This window comes from Pristiophorus japonicus, chromosome 9 (genome assembly GCF_044704955.1).
Source record: "Pristiophorus japonicus isolate sPriJap1 chromosome 9, sPriJap1.hap1, whole genome shotgun sequence".
Classification (NCBI taxonomy): domain Eukaryota; kingdom Metazoa; phylum Chordata; class Chondrichthyes; family Pristiophoridae; genus Pristiophorus; species Pristiophorus japonicus.
The window spans coordinates 78,586,284-78,607,984 of NC_091985.1; the positions used below are offsets into that span (position 1 = coordinate 78,586,284).

Sequence of the window (21,701 nt, forward strand, 5' to 3'; positions counted from 1 at the left end):
AAAGATATGCTGTCTTCTCGTATAATAGAGACTGACTGCAGTATAGAAAAGGAAACTTGATTCACACGGGTAAATGCATTTAAGTAAATACAGCATAATTGAGCAACAAAAGTCTATTTAATGTCTGTACCTCTGTACTTGTGGCATAATTGCCAATAGTGTAAATCAAAAATAGTGTATCAAAAAGCAAGTATGAAGATAAGGGCTCCATGAGTTTGAACACAGTCTTTTCACCTCTGGGACCTGGTTTCAAATCTGTTGGGATGACACAACAAGTTGCTGTTAACATTACACATCCACAGGTGCATCACAGAAGTACTATTTCCATATCCTCTAATATCCTTCTTATAATGGAGTGCCAGAACTGCATGCAATAGTCCAATTTTGGGGCTGGGAGGAGGAGGGATATTCAGTGGTGACTAGCAGTTTTTAAATGAAAAACTAGCCAACAAGATGCAGCAACATGTGTCCAAGATGACAACCAAAATACATTGGTCATTCTGAATTGTAGGTACCAGCCGACAATTTGAACTCTGTATTCTGATTGTCACTGAGCCAACTTTACATGTTGTGGCTATTTTTTTGTGCAGTGGGTATATTTTTTTAAAGTATGAACTGAAATTATGTTTTGCACTACCAAAAGTTTTGCTGCATAAGGCACAATTCTATTCATGTGCACGTGAAATATTTGTGGTGGCATTTTTTTCCAAAAACACTGTACAAGTCGTCTCGCCACCTGCTGTAGGGTTGGCTAAGAAAATTGGTCACTGAAACATGTAAAGCTTAATTTATATCTCACATTATTTTGGGCATGAATAAAATAGCATTATCCCATCATAGTGGAAAATGCTGATCTTGTTTAGAGACTGTTCTTCTGCACAATTGGTCCTACTACCTGTAAATGATAGTTCTACCTCAGCTGGCCAAATCAAATGCACGTTGTGAAGGCCTGTCCTTGGTGCAGCAGTAGCTACTATAACTATGATATTGGGTTATGCAGGAGTTGACTTGACTTGACTTTGCTGAGGATGTCCCCTAGTTTTCTTATGTCAGTAGTACTATTTCAAAAAAGAGAAATTGCCTGGCCAGTATTAACACCAGGCTGCTGCAGTCCCCAACCTCCACCTCTGGCAGTAGCCTTATATTTGCAGCATGAGACATAACGAGAGAATGATGTGTATGACTGCCAAGCATGAACTCTAGTTATCATTGGAAGTAGCAACTTATTTAGCAACCACCCCAAATATTTTATTTTAATGTTTGCTGCTTGCAATTATTTCACTTTCTTTGCAGATTTTTTGGCTTTGGAACAAGATGCAGTTTTTGCCCTGGAGTCTCTCCTAGTTCTTTGTAGCCAGGAAAATAGTGTAGGAGCACAGAATGCTTTAAAGGTAAGGAATAAGATCTGCTCATGGATGGGTGAGATGGATCACGTGACCGTCCTCTCATCATAGATGGGATATTTTTTGTCTTGCCCAGTATATTGATTCCTCTTAATTTGAGTTTGGCAGCCAAAAAGGAAGAATTAAAACAAATGTACTTTTTCTCAGTTCAGCATTGTTTGAAATGAAAACTAGAGTTCGGCAGTATATTTTAGTTAGGCACATTGGCATGCATCAATGAATTACAGCCTTCTCTTGCTCAGTCAGTTTTCAGAGTATGTTATCTTTCAGTGAAGGAATACATCACTTTTTTTTCCTTCTTGGCAGCATATGTCGCTGTGGCTGAGAAGCCTGATCTCTGGGCACTGCTAATGATTTTAGTAGGAATCACGAGTTTTATTTTTTTTCCCTCCTTTACAGAAAGACATCTGTCTTGAGCAGAGTTATTTGAATTGCAGTTTCAGTAAACTGGATACACTGCTCGGACTATAAAGAGAGTCGCTTCTTGTCAGGCCGTGATTCAAGCCTGGGTGTCTAACAACATCCTCTGTCTGTCTCAATCACAGCTAAATTGTTGCATGTTAATTGACTGAGAATAATATAGGGGATGAGAAGGATCCTCCAAAAATTAAACTGTTTCCTCTGGCAAGTGGGTCGGTAACCAGAGGTCATAGATTTAAAATAATTGGCAACAGAACTAGAGGGGAGATTAGGAGAAATTTCGTCATGCAGAGGGTTGTTCAGATCTGGAGCGCACTACCTGAAAGGGGGTGGAATCAGATTCCATAGGAACTTATAAAAGGCAGTTGGGCATGTAACTAATTTGCAGGTGCTGGGGCAAAAACTGGGGTGTGGGAATAAATTTGCGTTCCTTCAAAGAACTGGCACAGGCCTGACTGGCCGAATCATCATAGGCAGTCCCTCGAAATCGAGAAAGACTTGCTTCCACTCTTAGTGAGTTCTCAAGTGACTGTACAGTCCAATGTGGGAATTACAGTCTCTAACAGGTGGGGCAGACAGTGGTTGAAGGAAAGAGTGGGTGGGGAGCCTGGTTTGCCGCACACTCCTTCTGCTATCTGCGCTTGATTTCAGCATGCTCTCGGTGACTAGACTCGAGGTGCTCAACACCCTCCTGAATGCAGTCTTGGGCCAGGGATTCCCAGGTGCCAGAGGGGATGTTGCACTTTATCAATGAGGCTTTGAGGGTGTCCATGAAACGTTTCCTCTGCCCACCTGGAGCTCGTTTGCCGTGTAGGAGATCTGAGTAGAGCGGGCCAAATGGCGGCCTCCTGTGCTGCATGATTCTATGAAAAAGTGAAGGATGGAAAGAAAATGGGAAATGGCAATAACATAAAAGGAAAGAAATTGGGAGCAGTAAGAAATCACTTTTAATAACATACTAGGATGTATCATCAAACAGTGGTAATAGGTAGTGTTTCTGCATTATTGACCTTCACATATGAACTTCAGATATTCTCTTGAGAGCAGAGAAGGTTGAGAGGAGATTTGATAGAGGTGTTCAAAATCAGAGGGGCATAGACAGAGTAGGTAGTAAGAAACTGTTCCCATTGGCAGAAGAGTTGAGAACCAGAGGGAACAGATTTATGGTGATTCGCAAAAGAACCAAAGGTGACGTGAGGAACAACTTTTTTACACATTGAGTGGTTAAGATCTGGAATGCATTGCCTGAAAGGGTGGTGGAGGCAGACTCAAACGTGACTTTCAAAAGGGAATTGGATAAGTACGTGAAGGAAAATAATTTGCAGGGCAATGGGGAAAGGGTGGGGGCGTGGGACTTGCTGAAGTGCTCTTGCAGAGAGCCAGCACTGGCTGAATGGCCTCTTTCTGTGCTGTTGATCTTCACCCACCCCATTATTGATAAAGATACAAACCTCTTTTGTCATTTCGCTCTCAGCCCCAGACCATGTAGCTGTAAACTGGATATCGGAGGGAACAGAAGATCATCCTGGGGAAGGAATTCCCTCTATTCTTCCTGGCCTCTTTCCCCCTCCATCTGCCTGCCCCTGCATTGTAGTATACCTGAGATTGAGAACTCAGTGTTGTGATGAATCACCAAACATCATTGTACTCCTTCCCCTTCCAGTCATTTTTGAAATGTGTAGGATACTGGAGGAGTAAAGATTTGACCATGTTGCAGTGCTCAAAAACTCATCATCTTACCGTGATTTAGTGTCATTAAGATATTGAATTGCTCTGAATTTGCAAGTAAATCTGACCCTCCCCCCCCCCCCCCCCCGCCCCCCTCATCTTCTGTTCCCTCCCCCTCCCCCCATCATCATCATCTTCTTTCTTCCCCACCCCCCCGCCCCTACAGTAGGTGAGTAGAAATAATTTTTTATTTATTGAGTGATTTTTAATTTTTTTAAAAATTTATTTGAATTGATTTATTGGTTTATTTATTGATTTATTTATTATTGATGATGGCTCTTTATTTGTAAAAGTGAAGTGTTTAATTTTTGTAAACACCCCTCTCCCCGCGCTTCCGCCAACCCCCCCATTTTTGGTTCCCTACGCCTGATTTCTAAGTGTAGGCAACGTTTTTCTGAGCTTACAAAAATATACACTTACTCCATTCTAAATTAGTTTGGAGTAAGTTTTCGCTGCCTAAACTTTCAAAACAGGCGCAAGTGGCCGGACACGCCCCTTTTTGGAAAAAAAATCTCTTCTAAAATGAAACTGTTCTAACTGACTAGAACTGGAGCAAACTAAATGCCGAGAATTGCAATTTCTAAGATACTTCATTCTAAACTAGTTGCTTCAAAAAAATAAGAGCAACTCAGGCCGAAACTTGACCCCTTTGCCACTGCATTCACGGCCTTAGCCTCTTTGCATGGTCCCACTCAGCCAGGAAACAGCAAAGTCCATGGTGGGGAGCTGGTGGTGGCAAGACCAAGGCCTGGGGGCAATGACTATGAAGTCCAGGGCTTGTGCTGGGCAGCAGCCAACTGGCTGGATAGGAGAGGCAGTCTAGGAGTGCAGGGATTAGTTATGATGACCAAGTCACTGATGCATTGGTTATCATCGACCAATGAGATATTGAAACAACTATAAAGGAGATACAGGTCAGATAACTTAGATTAAACGATAGATACATAGATGGATAATAAAACTGAAGCAGTTGGAAGCTAATCTAAAGCTCAACAATTACTGATGCCTTGCAGTGGGGGGGCGTCGGATGGCAGGGGGGCGGAGACACACGGTTGGACAGCGCCGAAGGGTGGGGGAAGTCTGACTTTGCGGGGGGGGCGGTTGGGGGGTGTGGTGAAGGCCGAGGCGCTGCAAAAATGGCCGTGTGCGCGATGGGTTAGGGTCACGTTTTTCACATTTGACGGTTTAACCCTCTCATGAAGGGGGTTAATATCGAAGCCTTTGCTTCTGTGATTTTTAATATCATGAAATAGTGTCACTGTTTCCTAATTATTCAGGAAACTTTTGCATTTTATGATGTTGTAGTAGGCTGTGCATCAGTGTTCTTGGTGCCTTCATTGGTGCTCGTCGGGGATCCTGCAGTCGGTTTCTCTGAAATCAGTATAGTTGTGGACTTAAAATTGCTCAAATGCTTGCCTTTTTCCCTCTTGCACAGACTGCATTTACTTGCATGGTGAAGCTGATGCACAATCGCCCCCACCTGAGCCAGCCAGTGGTTGAATCCCTGCTGACCCAGATACATACTGCACAGGACACCGCTCGGATTCCAATGTGCCATTGCCTTGCAGCTATTGCAGTGCAGTTGCCTGTCTTGGCAGAGGGGATGCTGGGAGAATTAATGGAGCTGTATAAAATGATTGGATCTTCATCTACAGACAAACAGCAAGAACTCCTGGTAAAAAAAATCTCCAGATTTATTTTTTGAGGACAATGCATTTGAAAGCGACACAAGTACCACAGAGTCTGGTGTTACTGATTTTATATAAGAAAATAATGCGGCAGCTTTTCAGCTGATGGCAAGTAGAATCACAGAGGGAACCATAGAATTTTACAGCAGAGAAAGGCCATCCAGCCCATTGCATGTGTCGGCTCTCTGAAAGAGCTCCCAAAGCACCTGACCAAATACCTTTTAAAAATCCACATAGAAAACATCCACCGCATTTCCTTCTTTGAATACACTATTATTTTATCAGAACCGTATTTGTCACTCATAACTTGCTTTTTACAAATCCTTCCTGGTTGGCCTAATTAGCCCATGACTTTCTAAGTGAGTGTTTTATCCTATGCTATGGCCTCCAGAAGCTTACCCACTACTGCTGTTGGCTGACTGTCATTAATTACCTGAATTATTACCGTTGATGAATCAACCCATAAAATCTGTATTTTTTAAGATATTAAAGATCAAGTTAGGAATTGTTATAATTATTCTGAAATGATGACTTAAGTAAAAAATTTATATTTAGGTGAGAATCAGTCTTTGTTTCTTTGAAAAGTGATGCATGAGTCTTTGATATACAACTCATTTTAATTCGACAAATTAATTTGATTTTTTTCATTCCCAAAGAATGTTTGTGTTTATGCCTTCCACGAAATTTGTGCTTCATCGTGCTCTTCAAATATAAAATTGTTATCAAATTTAATTGTTTACTCAAGAAGTAATAGTTATATTGTGTTTATGCCTCCAAGTTCTTCACAAAATTGCCACTGCAAAGTAACACCAAAACTAATGCAAAAGCGAAATACTGCAGATGCTGGAATCTGAAATAAAAACAAAAATGCTGGAAATCTCAGAGGGTCAGGCAGCATCTGTGGAGAGAAAAACAGAGTTAATGTTTCAGGTTGACGACCCTTATCTGACGAAGGGTCGTTGACCCGAAACGTTAACTGTTTTTCTCTCCAGATGCTGCCTGACCCGCTGAGATTTCCAGCATTTTCTGTTTTTATAACACCAAAACTAATTTGACTTATCTTCAGATTACTTATGATTTTAGCTTTTGGTCACCTATCCAAATATCTCCTTATTGGCTCGGTTATGTTTCATTACTTTCCTGTGAAGCGCCTTGGGACATTTTAGAAAGTTGAAGGCACTGTGTAAATGCAAGTTGTTTGCATTTTAAAAATTATTTTCATAACTTTTTGATTGACATACGCTCTTCTTTGCCTACCAGGTAGCATTGGCTACAGTCATTTTTGTAGCCAATCAGAAAACTTTGTCTTCTGAAGTCAAAAGTGTTATAAAACAACAATTGGAAAATGTAGCTAATGGCTGGACAGTTTACAGGATAGCCCGGCAGGCATCCAGAATGGTGAGGATTTTTTAAAATCAATACCAATAAATGAATTATAACTAAAGTTTTAAGTCTAAGTAAATATTCCACCAACATTTAACATTTCACATTTCAAAACCTGAGCTTTGTGATGAGCATCTGTCTCTCCTAAGGGTAACTTGGAAACTGGAGAATATTCTCTTCATTTCTTAAGGTTCCCCCTGCACCTGTTGAACAGCTTTCGGGTTTCTTTCAGTATTGTTCTTGAGACAATGCCAAGGAGTACATGAGAGCTACTTGGGGTGTTGGATTTCCCCTCATTGGGGATATGCGCTGACTGTGTTCAAACAGGTAGAAGTGGAAACAAACAAGGGCAGTTTCCTTGTGCCCTTTTGCTTAAGTGCTGTCCCTAGTCCATCACTCTTCTTTCCCAATCTCCTCGACCCCGCCCCCCCGGAACGCCAGAAAGCATCCCGTTGCCCATCTGTCCATGGGGGCCAGCAGGCGTGGTTCAGAATTGAGTGTGAAGGGGCTCAAAGGAGCAGGAAGTGGGTCTTTTAATGCCCCATCCCCAACCTCCTTTTCCTCTCTGAGCTGCTTGAATGTGCGGCCTCATAGCTACATGTCCAAAACTCTCGCAATTCACTGTTCAAAGCTCTTCTGTTTGAATTCTGCCCAAGATTTCCCTGGCCAAAATCACAAATTACATCCACTGCGACCATGGTGCATTATCCCTCTTTATCCTCCCCACCTCTCTGCAGCATTTGACAAGATCAAACATGCTGGTCCATTATCCTTCTAACACCTCTCTGCTATTCTCCAGTTCCATTGAACAGTCCTTGCACATTTTCATTCCTGCCTCCCAAAAGTAACCTGCCCAGCAATGTTTCACTTTCTGATTCTGCGTTGTCACCTCTGGCAGTTCCCTTAGCTCTATGATCATCTGCACGTTCTCAAACTGACTGTCCAACATCATGGCATAGTGAGTCCCAACTTCCTCTTCACAGTAGAGGATAATATATGACATTCCAAGGAAACTAATAAATCAAAGACTGGAACTCACTAAAGTTTAAAGTAAGCAAGAAAGCAGTGCAGGTTCTACCTCTCCAGTCCGTGTCACTCTGATCCGGCACCACCTGTGGTTCGGCATCAGTCCCATGCCTGGAGCGTGGGCAGCGGCGGTGCTGCAGAGGGTCCGGGTGCAACGGCGGATCCGGGCGCAGCGGCGGGTTGACACGACCTTTATAAAAAATAAAAAAAATAAAAAGAACAGCAAACCAGCATGTAGAGAGAGAGAGCGAGGCCCGAGTTTCGCAGCCGGAGCGTGGCTGAAGCATTCAGGAGCCCAGACGCTGTCTTCAGGTACCAGTAAGTCTAGGCTAGGTGTGATTTCCTGTAGTTCGGCAAATTCTCTGTTCCAGTACAGGTCAGGTCCAACCTGTAGTAGAAAAATTAATGGCACTAAAAATCAACAAATCCCCAGAACCTGATGGCTTTCACCCCAGGAAGTAGGTGAGGAAATTGCAGATGCTGCAGCCGTAATCATCCAAAGTGCTCTTGATTCAGGAAATATCCCTTTTTAGATGGGAAAATTGCAAATAAAATTCCATTATTTAAGAAAGGTTGAAAGAGAAATCAAGAAATTATAAACCTGTTGGTCTAACAAATGTTATGGGGAAGTTATTGGAATTTATAATTAAGGACCGAGTGACAGAGCACTTGGAGAAATTTGAGCTGATTAGAGAGACAATGTGGATTTGTAAAGGGTAGGTCATGTCAAAGGAATCTAACCGAATTTTTGGATGAAGTAATTAAAGTAGTAGACGGGGGATTGTTTATGGATGTAGTTTATGTTTTTCCAGAAGGCATTCGAAAAGGTTCCACATAAGAGACTGTTAACTAAAATTAAAACTCATGGAATTGAAGGCAAATTATTGACCTGGTTAGGAGATTGGTTAGGCAGTCGATGACAGATAGTAGAGATAATGGGTAAGTACTTGAATTGGAAGGAAGTGTCAAGTGGTGTCCCACAAGGATCTGGGGTCTCAACTATTCATTACATTTATTGATGATGTAAATAACACAATATAGGGCTCAATTTTCCCCAGTTATCTGTGCACTTTATTTGGCCTAAATTAAAATATCCAAGATTCCCCAAAGTTTCTGCGCCAGTGTAACTCAGTTAGTTACGATTTTTTTATGTTAGTTTTTTTTTGCATCATAACCTGATGTCTGCGCCAGTTTTTCTGATTTATGCAAGGTTGGCCAACTTACACTTCTCCGAGGATGCCCTATGTGACCACTCCCCCAAAAAACTGGGCACTTAAGAAAAACCAGCGCACATTAAAAAAATCGGTGCAGAAAGATGCCATTGTTTTTAATGCAAAGTTTTGGAGGGAGTCAAGAAGACCTGTGCATCATGAAGCTTAAATTTTTTCAAATTTAAAACGTAGAAAATGGAAGTCTAATATTCTTTAATTTTAGATTTTTTTCAAAGTGCCACACCACCACCAAACGTCTCCTCACGGGGCTCAAGGGTTGGAGCATCGACCGGCAAAATTACTCCCTCGCCCGGGCGGACACTGGCTCGGCTTCAAAAGAAACCAGGGTGGTGGTGGGGGGGAGGGGTGGAACTGAAGGCATGAGAAGCCTTACACTATGCAGCAGCTTCAAAAGAAGCCTGGGGGCGGGGGGCGGTGTTTGCCCCTGTATCCGGACAAGGGAGTGATTCTGCCGGCCAACCCTCGAGCCCGGTGAGGAGACATTCAGTCGGTGATGGGGTGTACTTCGAAAAAAATCTAAAATTAAAGAATGACATTAAACTTCGTTGCCCCAATGTCCTCATTTGAATGCCAAGCTTCCCGTTCTAAGCAAGCCTATTGCACATGCACAGACCAGGGTATGGTCCATACTAGGGCGTCGACCTTGAGAGAGAGAGAGAGAGAGAGAGAGAGAGAGCAAGAGCAGAGAAGCTTTAACTCCTTATCCTGATGTTTTGAGCTTCTTGCAAAGGTACAATTTAATTATGGGGGCAATATTGACAATGCCATACCTCGTGCAAGTCTTCTGCATGATGGCCTGTGGAGGAGATGATTAATTCGATGTCAACCTCGGAGCACGTAGGATGATGGGCGGGAGGCCTTACCCACGTCGGGTATATCGAGACAGGTGTTCATACCTGCACCTGAGTGATGCAGACTGTGTAAGTAGGCTGTGTTTCCGCAAAGAAGTTGTAACCGAGATCTGTGAGTTAGTAAAAGCAGACCTGCAACCTAGAAGCGTCAGGAGGACTGCTTTGTCAGTTGAAGTGAAGGTTACAGCTGCACTTTCATTCTATGCATCTGGATCATTCCAGGCCACAACTGAGGATGTGTGCGCCATTTCTCAACATGCAGCACATATCTGCATTCAGCAGGTGACTGCTGCACTATATGCCCGGTGGAATGATGGTGTAAAGTTCCCAATGACTGCCCAGGCAATGCGTGAAAGGGCTGTGGGCTTCTCCAGGATTGTTGGCTTCCCAAAGGTACAGGGCTGCATTGATTGTACCCACATCGCCTTGCGAGCACCTTTGGAGGATTCAGAGATGTACAGGAACAGATAAGGCTCTGTTAATGCGCGGCTAGTGTGTGACAACATGCATCGCATCATGTCCATTGATGCGAGATACCCTGGAGCACCCATGATGCATTTATCCCATGCGAGAGTGCTATTATCTGCGATGTTTCAGCAGCAGCCAGAAGGGCAGAGCTGGCTGCTGGGAGACGAAGGGTATGGCTTCGCCCCCTGGCTCATGACACCCCTATGCGTAACCCGGATGGAAGCTGACTGGGAATACAACATGTCGCATATTGTGACGCGCAGCATAAAAGAGAGGACCATTGGCATCTTGAAACAACATTTCCAATGCCTGGACTATTCCGGAGGTTACTTGCAATACTCTCCTGAGATTGTCGGTCAGTTCACTGTTATATGCTGCATAACTTGGCCATCATGAGGCAGCAACAGCTAGTAGTAGAAGACCCACCTGAGGTGATAGTGGCTGATGATGATGAGGAGGAAGATGCAAATGACGATGAGAAGGACAACGAGGAAGTCATGAAACTACCTGAACCTGGAGCACGACTGCCGTCGTGTCCCTTTAACGATTGCACCAACAGCTCATCCTTGATCGCTTTGCTGCCTGAAGACTCAGCGGCAACTATTCCAAATGGACCATGTTTACTTTTTGGACCTGTTCTGTAATGTTGTGTTGTGTTTTAATGGAACAAATAATGGAAATTATTCTTCTTTAGTTCAAAAAGTTGTATTAATAATGGAACAAATAATGGAAATGATTCAGTTGTAATTTAAAATATATTTTATTCAAAAGTTTAACACTTATTTATAGTTAACTTTAATAAAAAATATTCTTGTATCAAACTTTAAAGTTTTCAGTTAAGATCACTTACTAATAAATGTGTAAATTTACATAACTTACAAAAAACTTTTAATTTGAGAACAGTTACAACAGTAACAACAATAATAATAATCAAAGAAAGGCTGCACCCATCTCTCCTCCACATTGTTCTAAGAACGTCTGCTGTGCTTGGTCTTGTTGACTCCAGTGTTTCTCGGTTTGGTACCAAGCTTATTCTTTCGAACATCTCGGGTAATGTGTACTTCTTGATGGGGGAGGGTGGACAGGTGGTAATCATCATCATAGGCAGTCTCTCAAAATCGAGGAAGACTTGCTTCCACTCTAAAAGTGAGTTCTTAGGTGACTGAACAGTCCAATATGGAAATTAGAGTCTCTGTCACAGGTGGGACAGACAGTCGCTGAAGGAAAAGGTGGGTGGGGAGTCTGGTTTGTTGCACGCTCCTTCCGCTGCTTGCGCTTGCTTTCTGCATGGTCTCGGCGTCGAGACTCGAGGTACTCAGCGCCCTCCCGGATGCTCTTCCTCCACTTAAGGCGGTCTCTGGCCAGGGATTCCCAGGTGTTGGTGGGGATGTTGCATTTTATCAAGGAGGCTTTGAGGGTGTCCTTGAAACGTTTCCTCTGCCCACCTGGGGCTCGCTTGCCGTGTCAGAGTTCTGAGTAGAGCGCTTGCTTTGGGAGTCTTGTGTCAGGCATGCGATCAATGTGGCCCGCCGAATGGAGTTGGTCGAGTGTGGTCAGTGTTTCGATGCTGGGGATGTTGGCCTGATCGAGAACACTGACATTGGTGCATCTGTCCTCCCAGGGGATTTGCAGCACCTTGCGGAGACATCGTTGGTGGTATTTCTCCAGCGATTTGAGGTGTCTACTGTATATGGTCCACGTCTCTGAGCCATACAGGAGGGTGGGTATCACTGCAGCCCTGTCGACCATGAGCTTGGTGCCAGATTTGAAGGCCTGATCTTCGAAAACTCTCTTCCTCAGGCGGCCGAAGACTGCGCTGGTGCACTAGAGGCGGTGTTGAACCTCATCATCAATGTCTGCCTTGCTGATAATAGGCTCCCAAGGTATCAAAAGTGGTCCACGTTGTCCAGGGCCGCGTCGTGGATCTTGATGACTGGGGGGCAGTGCTGTGTGGCAGGGTCAGGTTGGTGGAGGACCTTTGTCTTACAGATATTTAGTGCAAGGCCCATGCTTTCGTACGCCTCAGTGAAGATGTTGATTATGACTTGGAGTTCAGTCTCTGAATGTGCGCAGACACAAGCGTCGTCCATGTACTGTAGCTCAACGACAGAGGATGGGATGGTTTTGGATATGGCCTGGAGATAATGAAGGTTGAGCAGGTTCCCAATGGATCTGTAGTTTAGTTCCACTCCAGCGGGGAGCTTGTTGAGTATGAGGTGGAGCATTGCAGCGAGGAAGATCGAGAAGAGGGTTGATGTGATGACGCAGCCCTGCTTAACCCTGGTCCGGATGTGGATTTGGTCTGGTGGGTCCGTTGGTCAGGATCACGGCTTGCATATCGTCATGGAGCAGGCGTAGGATGGCGACACATTTTTGGGAGCAGCCGAAAAAGAGAAGGACGCTCCATAGTCCCTCGCGGTTAACAGTGTCGAAGGCCTTTGTAAGGTCAAAGAAGGCCATGCACAAGGGTTGGTGATGTTCCCTGCATTTCTCTTGCAGCTGTCGTGCCATCAGGTGGTAATATGGAAGGCCCGGCTTGGGCTTCTTCAGAGGCTGGTCTGGGGATTGGAGTGCGAGTGGCAGTTGATTCTGTCAATGGACACTGGGCCTGGGCGTGTTCCCTAATTGCAGCAGCTCCTGCGACATTCCCTCCCTCATGTGCCCGGACAGTGTTCCCATTTCTCGTGAGTGTTGTTACTTCTCCTGACAGTGCCGATACCTCATCACCCACCCCACTGATGGTGTCCAGGAGTGATGGTGTAACGTCAATACTCTCCGCACTCATTACCATCATCTAAACCACATCTGTTAGATCCTGCACCTCAGGAGAGCACTGTCGAGCTCTCCTTCCCATCCTCACCCTGTGTGTGCCTTCTGCATCCCCCTAGGACCCACAGCCTCCGATGGTGGGTCCCGGGTGTGCCTCGCTGCATCCCACTGGGACCCGCAGCCTCAGACTGAGAGAAACCATGGAGTGTCCCAACACTCGTACCACTTGGGAAAGGGCATGGATCCTCAATGGGCAGCACTTGCACTCCCTCCAAAGTGAGTACAAGAGTGGGGGCTTCATTCATCCCCTCCCCCTCACCCCCATGCTCTTGGTCTGGAAGGTGGGATTGGAAGATGTTCTTCTCTTCAAGCTCGTCCGCGTCTGAATCTTCTGCATCGGCTTCAGCCTTGTCAGGGTTGGTCTCAAGTTCTGCAAAATATAATAGAACAGACAAATGGTTAGCAGCAGAGGAGGGGGCAGGGTGGCGTGAGTGGGCACACACGGCACAGGCAGCAGACTCATTTGAAGGACCACAATGAATGATAACACATTGCATCAACCAACGCGTAGCTGATGGGAGACATCCCCATGAATTGAAGCATGTAATTAACATTTAGCAAAGCCAGACTGGAATTTTCAGGATTTGTCCTCTCCCTTGAGTGTGGGTCCAGCTTGTGCAGTGGTGGTTGCTTTTCTCTAGGCAGGACCCATCAAAGCAGTGACCCTGTCTTCCGAGGGTGTCAGTGGGTGCAGATTTGCCGGGCCTCCTCCTGACTGAGTTCTTTCCCTTTTGTTGTGTGCCACCTTCCTCTGCAAAGATGAAAATATAACTTTTTAGAGAGGGTGTCTTTCTGCTGGATGGGACATATACAGATGGTCACATTGACAATTGCAATTCCAGTGAATACTTGACCAAGGTCCTGCCACTTCTTTTTGCACTGGCCTCCAGATCTCTGGGTGGTCATCATTGCACAGTAATCTTCAAGTTGGTTCCAATGTTTCTTCATTCCTTTTGGTGAAACTTTTATGTAACGTCTGCTGGTGTCCAGCTCGTGCCATCTGGCCTTAATTACAGTAACTAGTGCCTGCACTTCATCTTGTGAGAAATTCTTGGTCCTTGAGCCACGTTGCATATTGTATTGCCGCTCCGATTTTTCCACTGAGAATTAAAGTTCTCACACACAACTGGCTCTTTTAAAAATGGCTGAATGCAGACCGGGAGCTGTACTAGGCATGCACGCCCATAGCAGTCACGTCAAAAATGTCTTTTTTCGCGCATGCGCAGAAGGGGTGGCGTCATCTTTTTTCGACACAGATATTAGGCCCCCACCCCCCGAAGCTAAAGGACAGGCTGCGTTTCAAAAATTAGAATGGGGAAACTTGCAAGTTATTTTTTTGGCGTAGTCGGGGCCAAAAAAAAGGCGTAACTCTTGCAATATACCAAGAAACGGCATTGGGGAAAATTGAGCCCATTGAGGCATATATTTAAGCTTGCCAATGACAAAGATAGGTAGATTAGTAAGTAGTGTGGACAGGAGTATAAAATTATACAGACTGTGATAGATTAAGTGAGTGGGAAAAACTGTTGCAGATGGAGTTCAATATAGATAAGTGTGAGGTCATCCATTTTAGTTCAAACAACAACAAGGATAGATCTGAGTATTTTTTAAATGGTGAAAAGCTAGGAACAGTGGACGTCCAAAGTGATTTAAGAGTCCATGTACTCCGATCACTAAAATGTAGTGGTCAGGTACAAAAAATAATCAAAAAGGCTAATGGAATGTTGGTCTTTATATCTATAAGGCTGGATTATAAAGGGGAGGAAGTTTTGCCACAGTTATACAAAGCCTTGGTACAGCTCTGGACACCACACCTTAGAAAGAATATATTGGCCTTGGAAGGAGTGCACTGCAGATTTACCAGAATGTTACCAAGACGCCAAAGGTTAAAATATAAGGGGAGCTTACAATAACTAGGGTAGGCTGGTATTCCCTGGAATGTAGAAGGTTAGGGGGTGATTTCATTGAGGTTTTTAGGATTTTGAAAAGAATTGATGGGGTAGATAGAAACTTGTTCCGCTGGTGAGGGAGTCCAGGACACGAGGACATGTGGATCCTTCGGGACAGTCCCTGGAAATTGGGAAGGGGGTGGAGGGGAATGGTCGGCAATCTGAAGAGTGGGGAAAGAAGCTTCGGTCGGCAATCAATTTGGCGGGTGGGGGGGGATGAGGACAGGTGCAGAGTCAGGAAGGCTGGGGGATGGTCAGCACTGGTAAGTAAGCTCCAGTCACCAATCGGGAGGGGGTGGGAGGGAGAGACTTGAGATCGGGGCTAGGATGGCCCACTGCTTCCTTGAGGAGCCTGGGGGAGAGCATTCCTGTTCCCCCTGGCCCACAGGAGTGCTTAAAGAGCTACTTACCTTGTGGAGTTGGCAGCTCCCACCTCCGTTTCATTACTGAATTTCCCAAACTCCGGGAAACCAGTACAGCACGAGATAATTTCAAATTGGGCTCGCAATTAGTGTAATTTAAATATTAGTAAATGTTCCCCATTTCCATAGTGGGACACTCATCACCCTAATATCCCCTGCCATTAAAATGACGGCAGGCACCTGCTCGGCATGCTGTGATCGGGTTCTGCGATTTCACTTTTTAATCACTCTCCCGCCTGTCATGTGAGGGTTACAATCAAGGCTATTATCTCCCAGATCCCATCTCATTTGTTTTAAAATACTCATCCTCATTTTCTCATCCCTTCATGGCCTTTCTCCATCCTATCTCTGCAAACTCGTCCAGCTTTGTTTCCATCGCACCCTTTGTCCTTCTGACTCTGGCTTTTTGTGTACATTGTTCTTCCCTTTACCCCACCATTGGCAGAGCCTTCAGCTATCTCCACTTTCTCTCCATCTTTTATAAACCATCTCAAAACCTTTTTAACTAAGCTTTTTGTCCCCGCTACTATGGCTCAGGCATCAATTTCCCTATTTTCCTATTTTGTTCTTTTTATAACGTGCATTGAACCGTTCTCTACTGTAGAGGTGTTGTATAATAGAAAGTGCATCCTCCCAGTTTGTAGCATGACGCAGGATTTCTGGCATCCAAGCTGACATCACCAAAACAAGTTAACTGGTCATTAATTTCATTTGCTGTTTGTCTGTCATTGGCTGCTACATTGTTCTACATGATAGAAGTGACTGCACTTCAAAAGTAGTTTGTTGATTGCAAACTACTTTGGGATGTCCCCAGAACTTGATGAGTACAGGTATTACATACATGCAATGCTCTTGTAAATCTGCAAGTAACTACATATTGCTTGCTATAACAAGCCATTGATGTATATATGATGCTGATTATAGATGTACTTGTTTGCTCAGATGAGGTGAAGCCCTATTAATGTAAGCCCGTCCTCTTTTTGTCCCTGAACTCCTTAGTTTATTTTGTAGACTTCAGAATGGTATAATGTGCAGACTGCTCATGCTGGACATATACTGTGAGTCCAGTTTTCTTCATGTCGTAGACTTCTCACTCCTGGATCAAAAGGTTGTGGGTTTGAATACCCTACTAGAGTTTCAGTTCATGATCTAGACTAACACTCCGTTGCAGTACAGAGGCCATGTTGTATTGTAGTTGTGGTCTTCAAATAGACGTTTTATCAAAGAAGAGCAAAGGAGTTCCCACATATCAAATATTACTGCAAAATAGATTAATTGCTCAATCATCTCATTGCCTATTTATAAGACTTGCTATTGCAGAATGCCTGCATATCTGCTGCATTAAAAGTAGTCATTACCCTTCAACAGTATTTCACTATGTAAAGTGTGGCATGGTACTACTGAACAATAACATTAATTTAATCTTTTTAATGCATATTCTGAAAAACGGGTACTAGTTAAAAATTGGAGGCTTATAGCTTGTCAGTGTATGGTGTCAATATAGTGCATGGACTTTAGTGCTGATCTGGTATCTTGTTATTTCAGCCCTGGAAGCTATCAGGATAAAGTGCAATTAGCCTGTCAGTCATGTATTCTCCATTATGGTGTAACATGGTCTAACTTCTGTAAATGTTTGTTTCAGTTTATTTGCAGCCTCTAGTGGCAGATACCAAGTAATGCAGAAATGTCGCACTGAAAATATTCTGAAAAATGTAATCATACGCTAGTTTTGTATTCCTTATCCAACCCTGCCCCCAAAAGAAAATCCTGGCAAAACAAAAATCATTGACATTTCCTACACTAAAAATGAATCTGATTAGAGTCTGAGTTTGGAATCTGATCAAACAGCCAGGTTTTTGGTTCCTCCTACCCGATTGAACAGTTTAGCTTTGCAATGAGCAGATGTATGATTTCCATAAGAGCAAGTTATTCTCAGTAGATTTCTTTTGATAAGCTACGTTTCTGTTGGAAGTGCCAGCTTTATACCCCCCATTTCAACCTGCTCACATTTTTTTTTTAATAAGCCAATATAAGAACAAATGAGTCATCTGGCACAAATTGCTTAGATTCAGTGTTGGATGTGACCAGGATTGAAACTGGACTTGTAGGAACAAGGGGGACATCTTAACTGCTCTCTGCAGAGGCACCATGTGTTTGTTTACTTTCACCTACAGGGGTGAAATGTGTGTCCTGTACATGGTACGAAGAGCATTAATCATTCTCTTATTTATTTTATATGGTAGAAGAGTTGATCATATAGCAACTGTTCTGCAACAGGATGGTTTGCTCAGCTACTTCAGAAGACATTAAAGGTCAACCTCATAGCTAGGGGCTGCAGTTCTGTGCAGGTCAGGTATTGTGCTGTGACGGGTCACAGAATTGAGCCTGTAGATCCTGAGATTCCAAGTTTGATCATGACATTGAGGGGAGGAAAGGAAGCCATGTACTTGTCATGGGAAAAGGAAGAAAAATCTCTTCTAATTGTCTATAGTTTCAGCTTGGTAATTATGTGCAACACAGAGCATTAAAGGAGGGGAAGCAAAACTTGGACAAGAATCCCTTCCACCCATTGAAAGCTTGTATATTGAAATGTCATCAGTTTGCAGATATGTCTTTTGACTGATATTTCTCTGTTCTGGTATTTTCAGGGAAACCACGATATGGCTGGAGAGCTTTACCACGGCTTGTTGACTCAGGTGGCCTCCGAACATTTTTACTTCTGGCTAAACAGTTTGAAGGAATTCTCGAAAGCAGAGCAATGTCTAGCTGGCCTACAGGACAGTGAATCTCGTGTTGCACTGGCCTGTATTGCTGAAGCTTTGAAATACTACCAGAGGGGCATTGCTTCACTGACAGTGAGTTCAATTCAAAGTGCATATATCCAGTCTAAAACTTTACAGCTTTAGCAGTCGTCAAATTCTTTATGATTTGTATTGTTGCAAAATAGATGGTTGCCTGCTGTTTTGTCAGCTCCCCAGAGGACATTGCAGTTGACAGCTGTCGTATGTTGTGCACTTTGTAGGCAAGATATCTTAAAGCCATATAAAACCCTTTAGAAATCTAATTCACAAAAAATAAGTATCAAACTCTCTTCAGATCTTTTAATGTCAAAAGAACGATCTAAACAAAACACTGCTCATAGTGTGGAAAAACTGGTTTAAATGTAATTCACCAATTGGAGTAGGATTTTCTTTTTTGGCGAAATTATTCTAATTTAGGGTTTTAGATAGGATAATTACAGATAAGGGAGTAGTACTGAAAAAGTTACTTGATGTGCCCTGATGGCATGGATCCTTGAATACTGAAGGAAGTCAATGAGGAAATGGAGACTCTGACCATCTTTCAAACATTCTTCAATACGTAAGCTGTGCCAGATGACTAAAGGTCGCCAGTGTTACAAATTTGGGTTTGGTGTAGGTATCTTCTCGGGTTCAGTGATGTTGGTCGCTCCCGTAAGCTGACTAAGTATCGTTCTTTTGTGGAGTTAACTCACAATGCTTTATTTCTACTCGCATAGAACATAACATAAGAACAAGGAACACGAGTAGGCCATTCGGCCCCTCGAGCCTGCTCCACCATTTAATGACAACTCCACTTTTTTGCACTATCCCCAAATCCCTTGATTCCCTTAATATCCAAAAATCTGTCGATCTCTGCCTTGAATATACTCAAAGACTGAACTTCCACAGCCCTCTGAGAATTCCAAAGATCCACCACCCTCTGAGTGAAGAAGTTTTTCCTCAACTCAGTCCGAAGTGGCCGACCCCTTATTCTGAGACTGTGACCCTAGTTCTAGACTCCCCAGCCAGAGAAAACATCCTCCCCTGTATCTACCATGTCAAGCCCTGTAAGAGTTTTTATGTTTCAATGAGATCACCTCTCATTCATTTAAACTCTAGAGAATATAGGCAGAGTGTCCTCATTCTCTCTTCATGGGACAATTCCCCCCCACCCCTATCCCAGGAATCAGTCTGGTGAACCTTTGTTGCACTCCCTCTGTGGCTCGTATATCCTTCCTTAGAAAAGGAGACCAAAACTGTACACAATATCGCAGGTGCGGTCTCACCAGGGCCCTATATAAATGCTGTAAAATTACTCTACTCTCGTACTCAAATCCTCTTGTAATAAGGGCCAACATAACATTTGCTTTCTGTACTTGCATGTTAACTTTCAGTGATTCGTGTACAAGGACACCTAGGTCCCTCTGTATGCCAACATTTCTCAATCTCTCACCAGCATAGCGTATCATTAATGCCCCCTTGTGACCTGGACCGGATATTCCTGCCTTTCTCACATATATTTCAATCTCTCAAAGTGGATCAAGCAGATACTTTGCAAGACAAGGTCGGATGTGAATTGATAAGCTGCTTTATTTCGTAATAAGGTGAATGTATAAAACAACCGTGGTGACCGCACTCGCTGAATTCAGTCCATACGACTTAACTTCATGTAATAATACAAAATGAAGAAAATGCAACATTACAAACAAGGTGGCTTCTAACTTTCCTTCAGAATTTTTAATCTCTCTGCCACAATGAAACCCCTCGCGCCTTTCAGTTTTAACAATACTGACTGCACTTGCAGCTTTCCCATTTTTAAAAGACTCCTGGTTATGGTAAAGATGTGCTCTATCCCACTTGCACAGACTGCATCTTCAGATATGTCAACTCCCTCCATCTCCAAAAGAAACCCTTGCTGTCTGATGATTTCCTTTTATAATTATCTTGGACAGAGCAAAACATAATTGTAGGAAAGGTAAAGCAAACTTTCTTTTTTAAAAAAAAAAACCTGGAGAAGTTTGTGAGCATAACAATGACAAGCTATTTTAAATTGATTATTCCTTTCAGGCTGCAAGCACACCTTCCAATCCCCTGACTTTTCAATGTGAATTTGTCAAACTAAGGATTGATGTGCTCCAGGCATTCTCCCAGCTGATCTGTACCTGTAACAGCCTGAAGACAAGCCCTCCACCTGCCATTGCCACAGCAATTGCTATGGCATCAGGAAATGATTTGCAGAGATGTGGCCGCATCACCAACCAGGTATGTACAGTTTACTATATGCTTTGACTCAGGATTACATTAGGACTGGGATGGATGATCACTTACAGATTGGTTTGGAGGATCTTCAGCACAACCAAGTAATTTAAATGGTGGTATAAAACCAAAGTGGCAACATCCGCAGTATAACTAAGACTTCCTATTTCCACCTCAGTAACATCGCCCGTCTCCACCTTTGCCTCAGCTCATCTGCTGCTGAAGCTCTCATCCATGCCTTTGTTAACTTTAGACTTGACGATTCCAGCGCACTCCTGCCTGACCTCCCACATTCTACCCTACATAAATTAGAGGTGATCCAAAATTCGCACCAAGTCCCGTTCACCCATGCTCACTGACCTAAATTGGCTTCCGGTTAAGCCTCGATTTTAAAATTCTCAGCCTTTTCAAATCCCTCCTTGGCCTCGCCCCTCCCAATCTCTCTCATCTCCTCCAACCCCCCCCGCCCCCACCCCCCCCCCTCCCCAAGATGTCTGCACTCCTCTAATTCTGCCCTCTTAAGCATCCCTGATTATAATTGCTCAACCATTGGCCTACCTCTTTAACCAGTTGCAGTTTCCTGGCGTGAAAACACCAGCCGATCTTTAATTTTTTTTTAAACCTCCAAATAGAAGTTTAATGTTGTTTGTCAGCTTCATTATTATTTTTCAGTATTGAAATGTTAAGTAAAAATATGTGCATTCATTTAGATGAAGATATCAATGGAAGAGTTCAGAAGTCTAGCAACACGCTACCATGACCTTTATCAATCCTCCTTTGATGCTGACTCTGCCACCTTGAGAAATGTTGAGCTGTATCCTTTTTTGCTGTTTTGTGCATCAATTGTGGAAAAAAATAAGAGGCAGAAAACCTAAAAAGTGTCAGTTGTAGATATTACCAGTCACAGCAAATGATTGATTTATGATTCATTTCTTTTTAGCAGTTGTAAGTATATACTGAATTATTTTGTGTTGCACAGAAAAGGTGCAAGTGGTCTCTTGTTTCATTGTTATTAAAGTCCATCCTGACAAGAGTTTCATTTTTATCAATGTTAACTCAATACTGCCCCCTGGTGTATTTTCCTATATTCTGCATTAACATGAGCGAGGGGTGTTGGGGGCGGGGAAGAGAAGGAGGAGTAAAACTTGTTGTACAGGATTGGCTAACTGTTACACAACCTGCCTGATTTTCAACAGGAAACGAGGCAGGATATATAAATGGTGGCTGATTGATGCTATAAGTTTTATGTACCCGCTGAAGTTAAAA

General features: G+C 43.4%; 1 protein-coding gene across 2 annotated transcripts in view; it reads left to right on the top strand.

Moving 5' to 3' along the window:
• Positions 1-21,701, top strand: part of ints7 (integrator complex subunit 7) — a 79,256-nt gene that overhangs the window by 40,646 nt on the left and 16,909 nt on the right. For both annotated transcript variants that reach the window (XM_070889510.1, XM_070889511.1), the window contains 6 exons: positions 1,294-1,391; positions 4,987-5,226; positions 6,500-6,637; positions 18,048-18,254; positions 20,247-20,441; positions 21,146-21,249. In XM_070889510.1, coding sequence (XP_070745611.1) covers positions 1,294-1,391; positions 4,987-5,226; positions 6,500-6,637; positions 18,048-18,254; positions 20,247-20,441; positions 21,146-21,249 — 982 coding nt within the window. The remainder of the gene's footprint in view (positions 1-1,293; positions 1,392-4,986; positions 5,227-6,499; positions 6,638-18,047; positions 18,255-20,246; positions 20,442-21,145; positions 21,250-21,701) is intronic.